Genomic DNA, 12,863 nt, shown 5'->3' on the forward strand with positions numbered 1-12,863 from the left:
AGTCCGGTAGTAAAGCTCCTTGAACCTTGAATAAAAACACTCCATTTGAAATTTAAGTCATAAAAGTACATTGGTACAAAATATTAAAAATAACTAGGATATGTCACACGGAAAGGAGTTTAATCTTGCAATAGAATTGTAGGATTTTGATGAACTACAAGTGCAACTCTAGTCTCTCAGAATAAGCGGACTGAATTATTTACATCTGCTGAATTTTATGAGGTAATGGGTTAGCACATTGTTACTTCACATTTAGGGCTTTGGTTTGAATCCAGTCAATACTGATTCTAACTTTAAAAGTTCTCTATGGATATAGATTTTAACTCAGTCTCCAGTGGGTGTGGATGCACAGCATAAAGCATTATATGGCAAGGTGCTCTACAAGAGTCTGTCTTGGGCCTATTATACATACCAATAAAAAGAACTTAGGAATTGGGGAGATATCAAAATCTGCTGATTAATGCAAATTGGGAAAGAGGGTACTGAATAAGCTACTGTTGGGCAGATAGATGGCAGATGGACTGCACAAAAGTGTGAAGAAATTTTGACAGCAGGAGGAAAAAAGGTTACAGGTGGGATTTTCCACCAGCCCATCCCTCACCCCTACAGCGTATTTTCCGGTGGCAGGAATGGCAGCTCGCCAAGGGACATTGGCGGGATCTTCTGGTCCTGCTGATGTCTAAGGCATTTTGCGTGGTTCACCCATAAGGCCTCAGGGGTCACCTTCGGTGGGACTGGAAGATCTTGCCGGCAGGAAGGGCTGGAAAATCCTACCCTACATCCCAAATGGTAAGCGTTTAAATTGGGTAGAGGGGCTGAACCACACTGGTATGCAAATACACAGGTTAATCAAGATGGCAATGAAAGTAGAAAAGATCATAAAATGACAAATAGAATCCTTAGTTTTGTAGAGATATAAAATAAAAAAAGATGAAAATGTTGTCCAAGAACTTAGTCAAGCTGGGCCAGAGTATGATGCACAGTTCTGGGTAGCCCATTATCGTAATAGACAGCAATGGAACAGTGTATGAGAAATTTAAGGGATGACTGAATAAGTCTTCAAAATTAGTGGGATTGCAAGTTAAACGGTGATGAGCTGTTTCCGCGGACAGTTGAAGGCCAAATTTAAGTGCAGTTCATGATTTATACAAACGATCTGGAAGAAGGTGTAACTGGGGTGATCAGTAAGTTTGCGGACGACACGAAAATGGCTGGACTTGCAGATAGTGAGGAACATTGTCAGAGGCTACAGAAGGATATAGATAGGCTGGAAATTTGGGCAAAGAAATGGCAGATGGAGTTCAATCCACATAAATGCGAAGTGATGCATTTTGGTAGAACTAACGTAGGGGGGAGCTATACGATAAATGGCAGAACCATAAAGGGTGTAGATACGCAGAGGGACCTGGGTGTGCAAGTCCACAGATCCTTGAAGGTGACGTCACAGGTGGAGAAGGTAGTGAATAAGGCATATGGCATGCTTGCCTTTATAGGACGGGGCATAGAGTATAAAAGTTGGGGTCTGATGTTGCAGTTGTATAGAACGTTGGTTCGGCCGCATTTGGAATACTGCGCCCAGTTCTGGTCGCCACACTACCGGAAGGGCTTGGAGGCTTTAGAGAGAGTGCAGAGGAGGTTTACCAGGATGTTGCCTGGTATGGAAGGGCTTAGTTATGAGGAGAGATTGGGTAGACTGGGGTTGTTCCCACTGGAAAGACGGAGGATGAGGGGTGACCTAATAGAGGTGTATAAAATTATGAAAGGCATAGATAGGGTGAACGGTGGGAAGCTTTTTCCCAGATCGGTGGTGACGTTCACGAGGGGTCATAGGTTCAAGGTGGGGAGGGGGGGGGGAGGTTTAACACGGATATCAGAAGGACATATTTTACACAGGTGGTGGGGGCCTGGAATGCGCTGCCGGGCAAGGTGGTGGAGGCGGACACACTGGGAACGTTTAAGACTTATCTAGATAGCCACATGAACGAAGTGGGAATGGAGGGATACAAAAGAATGGTCTGGTTTGGACCAGGGAGCGGCGCGGGCTTGGAGGGCCGAAGGGCCTGTTCCTGTGCTGTATTGTTCTTTGTTTGTTCTGAGGCAACGCTATAATCTTTCAGATAAGATGCTAAACTGAAGGAAAAATGCTCACCGCAAGCCTGAGGAACAGCACTTCATCTTCTGATTAAACGCTTTAAAGCATTGAGTTCAACAACCTCACACCGTGAATTCTATCCTCCATTTTGACTGATTAGTTTCCAAGTTCCAGTCTGTTTCTTGTTTTTATGTTTTTTGCTTTCAGAGACAGCTATGCATTATTCTGCCATTAATACCTGCCCTGGACCAATGGTTTCTTTGTGACTATTGTCACTTCCTTTGCCTTTTGTTCCACAGCATCTTTGCTACTTAATCTCTTCTGTCCTGTCCCTGTCCCAGACCGTCCCTTTTGTTCTCCCTCACCCTTCTCAACAGTGCAAAATCCATCATGCTCCCTTTGGTTCCAAAGAACTCATATTCGACTCTAAACATTAACTCTGTTCCTCTCCCCTCAAAAGAGAAAATGCTGGAAAATCTCAGCAGGTCTGGCAGTATCTGTAAGGAGAGAAAAGAGCTGACGTTTCGAGTCCAGGCAACCTTTGTCAAAGCTGACAAAGCTTCTGTTCCTCTCCAGAGTTTTTCCAGCACTTTGTTTTAATTTCAAATTTCCAGCATCCACAATATTTTGCAAATACATTAAACTAAAGTTCCATTCACCTGTTCAGGTGGAGATAAAAGATCCTGCAACGTGAAGCCAAAGATTATCTCCGGCCAAACTAGCAAAATCAGATTAGCTATTTCACTGTTATATTTCACTGTTTAAGTGCAAAATGGCAGCTGGATTTGCCTGGTAGCAGCAGCTGGCTTCAATTCTAATTCATTGGTTGTTGTAAGTGCTTTGGCATGTTCAAAGGATGTGAAAGATTCTATATAAATACACCTTTCTTCATAAATGTAAAAGAATTAGTGGAGATTAGAAAAATACCTTTCTTTCCCCAGGATTGAACAAGAGACTTTTGCAATGCTGTCAAGAGCTACCAAGAGAACAAATTCGCTCAGCCGTTGGAATGCTAGAGTGTAATTTTCACTAATATATTTTATTTTTATCATACGGAATTGCAAATCTCACATTTTCTGCATCCATTGTCATTTCCTGATTGGATGTAGGAAAGCCAGAATTTCGAGACAGTGTTAGTAATGTAATTTAACTCCAAATATATTTTCAATTTCATGCTCCAGTTCCACAATTTATTCACAATTTATTGGAGGAACACATCCCTCCCATGCAATATACCATTAGTGCGTTCTTAACAATATTTAAGAACATTCCATATTTATTATTAGGGATTAAATTAGAAATTGATTCCTTTACCAAATGAGTTTGTTGCAATCTGAAGTCAACACTCTGGAAATTACTGTAGTCGAGAGCATGCAACACAGAGTAAAATTATTATTCTACTCATTTGGCTTGTGTGAACAGATTTTGTTTTGCTAGATTTCTGAAGCACAGTATTTCTCCATCTGATACTTACGACCATTGGCTTACATTTGAAGTCAGCTGCTGCTCTTTTGTTGAACCTGACCTTGCCTTCAGATAAAGAGAACATGGTAGAGGTAGGGATCAAGAATGGATTCTTTTGAGATCCAGCTTCAAATCAATGTTGAACCCTGACTAGTCTAACATAAATTTTATTTCCAACTATTATTTTGATCACATCAATATTAATTCTGCAGCCGTTGCATAAAACTTCTCTAAATGACTCATTTTACGATATTTTAGCTATTTATAAATGGAAATCCATTGGGGTTATTGCACCATATGAGACTTATCCAAATCAGCAATCTCCATTGAAAGCAGCAATACTTGCTCCAATAAAACATTTGCATTTCTGGATTGGGAGCTGCTTGTTCTTTTCATATATTTTGACTGTTCTTTATAGTTTGTCTTTCTTTCTTTTCATATTTTTCCACTATGGAGATCCTCCATTCTGCACTTCCTCAAAAACGATTGCAGGTGGATGACTTGCCCCATGTCTCTCTGTTGGTCACTGGGTGCTAGTTGTGCAGAAGCAATGGGATTAACTCTCAATTTTTCTCGTGTCAACTTGGCACCTCCTCTTGCCAGCATGGGTGACACTGAGAATTTATCATGCAAGAGACTGCACCGACAACCTTGATGACTATTATCCCGTGATAAAGCACTAGATTTTTTTTTATAGAATAGACTCAGCAAATACTGAAAAGATTCAGTCCTTGGTTGATGTTGCCATTGTACTTTATCTTACAATATGATGCCTTTTGATGTCTTATGAGTCAACTGGGTGCAGATATTGATTGCTGCTAGGTAGAATGGGAAGCTAACCCGCAGGCAATTAATCTGATGGCCAAAAGAACATTCAGTTATATGCACAAAGGAAATAACTTTTGGACCGCATACTGTAATTAAATAAGTTGCACAATTCAGTTAGCGACATGTGGTTTTAAGAAATGTTTACGATGAATAACTGAGGCAAAGCAAAGATCGTTATTTAAGATACAAGATGACCTCTTCCCCCACCAATCATATCTTAGGGAGTTCAAAGAGATGGCAAACAATGGGCCTATACATGAAGAACATTTTGCACTTTCACCCTAGGAGTATCCTATTGACAAACATCACACAATACGTCAGTATCAGAGACGCTAGTAGAAGTGTACATTGTCAGTGGTTAACATACTGACCTGTCAATTGAATGAGAGGCTCCATGAGGGCAACTCCAAGCCTATCTTCCACCATCACCTGTTGCTCTCGGAGATACTGTTTTAGAATTGGGTGGATCACTTTCTGGCACAGCACAAGGTGAACTTGGTCACAAACTAGCTGTCTTCCCATCTTCAGCAGTTGTGCAAGTGATTCATCTTCTGGGCTAAAATCTGATGCCACCTCCCAGGTCCCGTTCCCACTGTCAACAACATCTCCAGACATGGAGACAACAAAAACAGCTATCTTAATGCAACCAAATGTCAACTTTGTGATATCAATTGTTGTTGAGTGAGATGCAAATATTTCTATAAGAATCCCAGAAAGGACACAGGAGTCTGTAACACATTGTCCCTCAATGGGAACAATCAGCATCTTTCCCAAGGAAATGTTATCTCCAATCTCAGATGGAATTATATAAAAGAATGCCTTTAACACTAAGGAACTGATGTAGTCAGCTTCTTTTGTAGTCAACATACAAGTAGGCTTATTTATCACTGTACGAACGAGTGAAAGCAAAGTCTTGCTGTTACTAAAATCTATTTGTATTCTGCAGCTACATTCCTCGGATGTTAGATAGTCGATGCAAATATTCAGAAGGTATTTATAAATTTTGACAATGTGACTGCAGGGTACATTAAGTCGTTTTGCATTTTCAGCCAAATTACAGCAGAGGATTGCTGTAAACAGTCCAGAATCACTAAATCGAGAAACATGGTTCAACACGGAAGCTATTATTAGCTTCATCACAGGATGGGACACAGAAAGATTACCCAAAAGCGCAGAAGACTGGGACGTGGTTATAACGTAGCCTCCCACAGCATTGTGAATTAGTTTTAGTCGACCAAATGGACCATAACAGGACTCCACAATTCCTCTAAGAGTGGACAGAGCCTGACAAAGTACATCACTATTTAAGTGTCCAGAGCTGCATAAAGATGCCATCTTAGGTACAATGCAGGACATCATTCAGGTGGAGTGGAAGATTTCAAAGACAGAAAACTTGCAGAGAACAGTTGCTTTATTACTGGCAAAATGAAACTGAAATTGAACATGAAGCATTTCTTGTCTGATCTTTAAAAAGTTCAATGTTTGTATATTTGCTGTATATGCCAATCATATTATAGAAATAATGAAATTTATTGGAAATTCTCATAGAAGTATATTTCAATTTTATCACGAGATGAGCAAAATCTGGACGTATTGTGGATGATTTATCTTGCTTGACATTTCTATATTATTTATCAACACTCTTCTGCTTCAGTTCTAAAGTTGCCGATTTTTTTACAAACTTCTGCATCAAATACGTAACAGTATGGATGCCAAGCAAGGACAATCCTGCAACTAGAAGCCAGTTTTGGCGTAACCACCTTTTATTCCTCATTCTTCTGTCAGGATGCAACAATAAAATCTCTGCGTTCCAATTTAATGTTACCTGCAATTAGAAAATGTGCACAGTCAGTTTGTACTTTGACAAAATCAAGTTTTCAATCACAGAATTGTAGAATCCTACATTAGAGTGGAGACCATTCAGTCTATCATGACCCTGGTTCTTTGAAAAGATTGTCCAATTTAATTCCACACCTCAGCCTCGATACACCCATACGCCTGTAAATTAGTCCTCTTCAACTACATGCCCAAGTAGCTTTTAAAAGTTACTGCAAAATCTGATTCTACCATTCTTTCAGGAATGTGCTCCTGACCTTAACAATTCTCTGAAGAAATTTCCCATCTCGTTCTTTTGCTAAATATTTTAGATCCATGACCTCTGGTTACCAACCTACTACCAAATAAACCTGTTGGACTTTAACCTGGTGTTGTTAAAACTCTTACTGTGTTTACCCCAGTCCAACGCCGGCATCTCCACATCATGACTACCAACCCATTTGTCAGACAAAATAGTTTCTCCCGACTTGCTTGATCAAAACCTCTTAATTTTGGATACTCTATTCAGTCTCTCCTTGACCTTTTATGTTCCAAGAAGAACAATCCCAGCCTCTGCAATCTCTCCACATAACTGAACTCTCTCATCTTAGGTATCGTCCATTTAGACCTCTTTCATATCCTCCCTAGGGCCTTGACATCCTTCCTAAAATGTGATGCCTAGAATTGCACACAATACTCCAACTGACACCCAACAAGAAATTTGTAAAGGTTTTCATATACATTGCAACTATTTATAAAGCCAAGTATCCCATTCACTTTCTCAACCATAGATGGGCTGTTGCAAACTATTTATAACCTAGTTTTGTGTATTTTTGCACATATTTCATCCATCATAATTTCTGTAGTAATTACTTATTCTCTGAAATACGAAACATCATTATCTGACATAATTAATAAAGTCAGTGAACATTACCTAATAAATCCAGTTACTATTTTCCCTTTGGTTGTCTTTCTTCTTGGATGATGTGTGTCACAATTTCAGGTTCCGGAATGTAGTCTTGGTTTCTGTTTTTGAAGGTTTCACTCGACTTCATATTATACCATCCCCAATGAATCATCGCAAGGCTTGTTCCCATAACAATTAAAACTCTGTAGTTCTTCCAAACAGTTCTGAGACTCATGCCTAATTTAAACAATCACCTGTAAATAAAATAACATCTAGTCAGTGAAATATGAATAGTACACTGCTAAATAAGGTCAAAAGAACTGAGGAATTAATACTCTGACAATAGTGCTGAAGATTAGAATCATAGAATCCCTGCAGTGCAGAAGCAGGTCATTAGGCCCATCGAGCCTGCACTGACAACAATCCCACCCAGGCCCTATCCCAACTCCATATTTACCTTGCTTGTCCCCCTGACACTAAGGGGCAATTTAGCATGGCCAATCAACCTAACCCGCACATCTTTGGAATGCGAGGGGAAATTGTAGCTTTGGGAGGAAACCCACGCAGACACGGGGAGAATGAGCAAAATCCACACAGACAGTGACCTAAGACCAGAACTGAACCTGGGTCTCTGGCGCTGTGAGACATCAGTGCTAACCACTGTGCCACCCCTACAGATATGGAGAAGCAAAGGGTGAAACAAAGACATGAAGGTATTTGAGAGTGAAGATTTTGAAATTCATGTGGTGGGAAGTCAAGAGTGTGCAGAATTTGGTGCGTTAGGGTGTGGAAAAGTTGGAGCTTGTGCAGGATGCAGTGGGGTAGAGCAGCAAGCAGGGAATTGGGGAATTAAATTTTTGAGGTGAGCAAAGTGGATAAAGATTTCAACAACAGTTAGGGCTGCAGGGTGCACAACAAAGCAATCTTCTGTCAATTGGTTTGTTGTTCATTTCAGAGATGAGCAAGATACCAAGGTTGAACAGGGGCTTTCAGTACAAGTGTACAGCCAGGTGCAGGATGAATCAGTCATAAATAACCTGACAGCAACCAAACTCAATGGCTTCAATCTTGTCCAAACTGTTAAATATACAAAGTTTGAGCTTAATCTGCAGGCAGAACGAGGATGGAGTCTTCATAGAACCCCTACAGTACAGAAGGCCATTTGGCCCATTGAGTCTGTACTGACCACAATCCCACCCAAGCCCTATTCCCGTAACCCCACACATTTACCCTAATCCCGCTGACACTAGGGTCAATTTAGCATGGCGAATTCACCTAACCCGCACATCTTTGGACTGTGGGAGGAAACCGGAGGAAACCCACGTAGACACGGGGAGAACGGGCAAACTCCACACAGACAGTGACCGAGGCCGGAATTGAACCTGGGCCCCAGCACTGAGAGGCAGCAGTGCTAGCCACCGTGCCATCTTCAGCTATGCTGTTAACCCATGCAAGGGGTGAAAGGGGGGGGGGATCTGATTCACCCTGTTAACCCAGGCAAGGGGTGAAGAGGGGGCGATCGGATTCACCATCTTAACCCAGGCAAGAGGTGAGGGGAGGCAGGGAATCACCCTGTTAACCGGGGCAAGGGGTGAATGGGGGGCAGGATGGAGAGTCACTCACTCCATTGACCCTGACCTCTTGCCAGGGTCAATGGAGTGAGTGACTCTCCATCATGCCCCCCATTCACCCCTTGCCCGGGTTAACTGGGTGACACCCCCCCCCACATTAACCCAGGTATTGGGCAAAGGCATGGGGAGTCACCCCGTTAACCTGGGAAAGGAGTGAGGGGCGCAGGATGAAGAGAGTCACTTATCCCTGACGAGGGGTGAAGGGGGCTGTCACCCAGTTAGCCTGGTCAAAGGTTGAGGGGGGTGTGGGAATCACCCTGTTAACCTGGGAAAGGGGATGGGGGGCAGGGAGTGGTGATAGTCAGTATTTGTCCCTCAATCACAAAAAATAACTTCAATCAATGATGACACTTGTGGGATCCTGCTGTGCCCATCGCGTTTCCTAACATCACAAGCAGCCAATGCATAGAATCCCTACGGTGCAGGAGGCCATTCGGCCCATCAAGTCTACACCGACCACAATCCCACAGTCCCCCTGACACTAAGGGGCAATTTAGCATGGCCAATCAACCTAAACCCACACATCTTTGGACTGTGGGAAGAAACCGGAGCATCCGGAGGAAACCCACACAGACACGAGGAGAATGTGCAGACTCCACACAGACCAGAATTGAACCTGGGTCACTGGCACTGTGAGGTAGCAGTGCTAACCACTGTGCCGCCCCATCTGATGAAGGAGCAGTGCTCCAAAAGCTCATGATTCCAAATAAACCTGGTCGGGGAGTCACCCCATTAAGCCAGGTATTGGGCAAAGGCATGGGGAAGTCACCCCATTAACTTGAGCAAGAGGTGAAAAGGGGGTGCCACCCAGTTAACCTGGGAAACGGGTGAGGGGTGCAGGATGAAGAGAGTCACTCGCCCTGTTAACCCTAGCAAGGGGTGACCTGGTGTTGTGAGATTTCTTACTTAAAAAAGTATAGGAACCTTAGAATCCCCACAGCACAGAAGGAGGCCACTCGGCCCATCGAGTCTGCACCAACCACAATCCCACTCAGGCCCTATCCCCTCCTAATTCCCCGACACTAAGGGGCAATTTAGCATGGCCAATCCACCTAATCTGCACATCTTTGGAGTGTGGGTGGAAACCAGAGCACCCGGAGGAAACCCACGCAAACACGAGGAGAACCTGCAGACTCCACACAGACAGTGACCCAAGCTGGGAATTGAACCCGGGTCCGTGGCGCTGTGAGGCAACAGTGCTAACCACAGTGCCACCGTGCCGGTGGTTGGTTGTAAAGGGGCCTCTGGGAGTAGGGTGAAAGGCGCTATAGAAATGCAATATTTAAAAGGGAGAGAATATTTCCTGATAACCTTCCCCTCACCTTGAGGGAAGGAAATCATCTCTCTGAATGAGGCAGGGGGAGATGGTGGAGCTGCCTCCTGGGGACTGGAGGCACCCCTCACTCTCCCCCTCACACTCTCCCCTCACTCCCTCTGAGCACAGTTCCCTCCCCTCGCCCCCCTCCTCACTCTAAGCCCGGCTCCCTCTTCCCACCCCTCACTGAGCCTGGTTCCATCGAACACACACCCCCCCCCCTCTCCTTACTCGGTGCCCAATTCTCTCTACCACCCCCCCCCACACTCTGCGACTCGTTCCCTCTCCCCCTCCCACCCCCTGCTCCCCCCTCACTCTGAGCCCGGTTCCCCCCCTCCCTCTTCACTCTGAGCCCAGCTCCCTCTCCCCCCACCACCCCAACTCTAACCTGGTTCACCCTCTCCCCCCCCCCCCCCCCCACTCTGAGCCCGGTTCCCTCCTCCCCCCTCACTCTGAGCCCGGTTCCCCCTCTCCCCCCCCTCACTCTGAGCCCGGTTTCCCCTCTCCCTCTCCCCCCCCCCCCCTCACTCTGAGCCCCGGTTCCCCCTCTCCCCCCCTCACTCTGAGCCCGGTTCCCCCTCTCCACCCCCCTCACTCTGAGCTCGGTTCCCCTTCCCCCTCCCCCCTCACTCTGAGCCCGGTTCCCCCTCTCCCCCCTCACTCTGAGCCCGGTTCCCTCTCCCCCCCCCCCACTTTTGAGCCCGGTTTCCCCCTCTCCCCCCCCCCCCCCCCTCACTCTGAGCCCCGGTTTCCCCCCCTCTCCCCCCCCGCCCGGTTCCCCCTCTCCCCCCCCCTCACTCTGAGCCCGGTTCCCCCTCTCCCCCCCCCCCTCACTTTGAGCCCGGTTCCCCCTCTCCCCACCCCCTCACTCTGAGCCCGGTTCCCCCTCTCCCCCCCGCCCCTCACTCTGAGCCCGGTTCCCCCTCTCCCCCCCGCCCCTCACTCTGAGCCCGGTTCCCACTCTCTCCCCCCCTCACTCTGAGCCCGGTTCCCCCTCTCCCCGCCCCCTCACTCTGAGCCCGGTTCCCCCTCTCTCCCCCCCCCCCCTCACTCTGAGCCCGGTTCCCCCTCTCCCCCCCCCTCACTCTGAGCCCGGTTCCCCCTCTCCCCCCCTCACTCTGAGCCCGGTTCCCCCTCTCCCCCCCTCACTCTGAGCCCGGTTCCCTCTCCCCCCCCCCACCCCTCACTTTGAGCCCGGTTCCCCCTCTCCCCCCCCCCCCTCACTCTGAGCCCGGTTCCCCCTCTCCCCCCCGCCCCTCACTCCGAGCCCGGTTCCCCCTCTCCCCCCCGCCCCTCACTCCGAGCCCGGTTCCCCCTCTCCCCCCCGCCCCTCACTCCGAGCCCGGTTCCCCCTCTCTCCCCCCCCCCCTCACTCCGAGCCCGGTTCCCTCTCCCCCCCGCCCCTCACTCTGAGCCCGGTTCCCCCTCTCCCCCCCGCCCCTCACTCTGAGCCCAGTTCCCCCTCTCCCCCCCCCCTCACTCTGAGCCCGGTTCCCCCTCTCCCCCCCCCCCTCACTCTGAGCCCGGTTCCCCCTCTCCCCCCCCCCCCTCACTCTGAGCCCGGTTCCCCCTCTCACCCCCCCCTCACTCTGAGCCCGGTTCCCCCTCTCCCCCCCCTCACTCTGAGCCCGGTTCCCTCTCCCCCCCCCCCCCTCCCTCACTCTGAGCCCGGTTCCCTCTCCCCCCCCCCCTCACTCTGAGCCCGGTTCCCCCTCTCCCCCCCCCCCCTCTCACTCTGAGCCCGGTTCCCCCTCTCCCCCCCCCCCCCCTCACTCTGAGCCCGGTTCCCCCTCTCCCCCCCCCCCCCTCACTCTGAGCCCGGTTCCCCCTCTCCCCCCCCTCACTCTGAGCCCAGTTCCCCCTCTCCCCCCCCCCTCACTCTGAGCCCGGTTCCCCCTCTCCCCCCCCCCTCACTCTGAGCCCGGTTCCCCCTCTCCCCCCCCCCCTCACTCTGAGCCCGGTTCCCCCTCTCCCCCCCCCTCCCTCACTCTGAGCCCGGTTCCCCCTCTCCCCCCCCCCTCACTCTGAGCCCGGTTCCCTCTCCCCCCCCCCCCTCCCTCACTCTGAGCCCGGTTCCCTCTCCCCCCCCCTCTCACTCTGAGCCCGGTTCCCCCTCTCCCCCCCCCCCCCCCCCTCTCACTCTGAGCCCGGTTCCCCCTCTCCCCCCCCCCCCCCTCACTCTGAGCCCGGTTCCCCCTCTCCCCCCCCCCCCCTCACTCTGAGCCCGGTTCCCCCTCTCCCCCCCCCCCCCTCACTCTGAGCCCGGTTCCCCCTCTCCCCCCCCCCTCACTCTGAGCCCGGTTCCCCCTCTCCCCCGCCCCTCACTCTGAGCCCGGTTCCCCCTCCCCTCACTCTGAGCCCGGTTCCCCCCCTCCCCACCCCTCACTCCGGGCCCGGTTCCCCCTCTCCCCCCCCTCACTCCGGGCCGGCCCCCTCTCCCCCCCCTCACTCCGGGCCCGGTTCCCCCTCTCCCCCCCCTCACTCCGGGCCCGGTTCCCCCTCTCCCCCCCCTCACTCCGGGCCCGGTTCCCCCTCTCCCCCCCTCACTCCGGGCCCGGTTCCCCCTCTCCCCCCCCTCACTCTGAGCCCGGTTCCCCCTCTCCCCCCCCCTCACTCCGGGCCCGGTTCCCCCTCTCCCCCCCCCTCACTCCGGGCCCGGTTCCCCCTCTCCCCCCCCTCACTCCGGGCCCGGTTCCCCCTCTCCCCCCCCCTCACTCCGGGCCCGGTTCCCCCTCTCCCCCCCCCTCACTCCGGGCCCGGTTCCCGCTCCCTCACCCTCTCTCCTACCTCCAGCCTCTCCGCCATCCACCT

General features: G+C 49.5%; 2 protein-coding genes across 3 annotated transcripts in view; both read right to left on the bottom strand.

The window, feature by feature from the left end:
* mkks (MKKS centrosomal shuttling protein) overlaps nt 1-6,197 on the bottom strand; it is a 62,339-nt gene extending 56,142 nt beyond the window's left edge. Inside the window, exon 1 of one of the 2 annotated variants that reach the window (XM_078230343.1) lies at nt 4,756-5,756. In XM_078230343.1, the coding sequence (XP_078086469.1) occupies nt 4,756-5,743 (988 nt within the window). In that variant the 5' untranslated portion in view covers nt 5,744-5,756. Of the gene's footprint in view, nt 1-4,755 lie in introns of both variants that reach the window. The other variant, XM_078230342.1, reaches the window with a different exon arrangement.
* On the bottom strand, nt 5,778-6,158 carry LOC144504655 (uncharacterized). The gene has a single exon (XM_078230344.1). The coding sequence runs from the start codon at nt 6,156-6,158 to the stop codon at nt 6,012-6,014; it is 147 nt and encodes a 48-aa protein (XP_078086470.1). The 3' UTR covers nt 5,778-6,011.
* Nucleotides 6,198-12,863: the final 6,666 nt, after the last annotated feature.

This window comes from Mustelus asterias, chromosome 15 (genome assembly GCF_964213995.1).
Source record: "Mustelus asterias chromosome 15, sMusAst1.hap1.1, whole genome shotgun sequence".
NCBI lineage: Eukaryota > Metazoa > Chordata > Chondrichthyes > Carcharhiniformes > Triakidae > Mustelus > Mustelus asterias.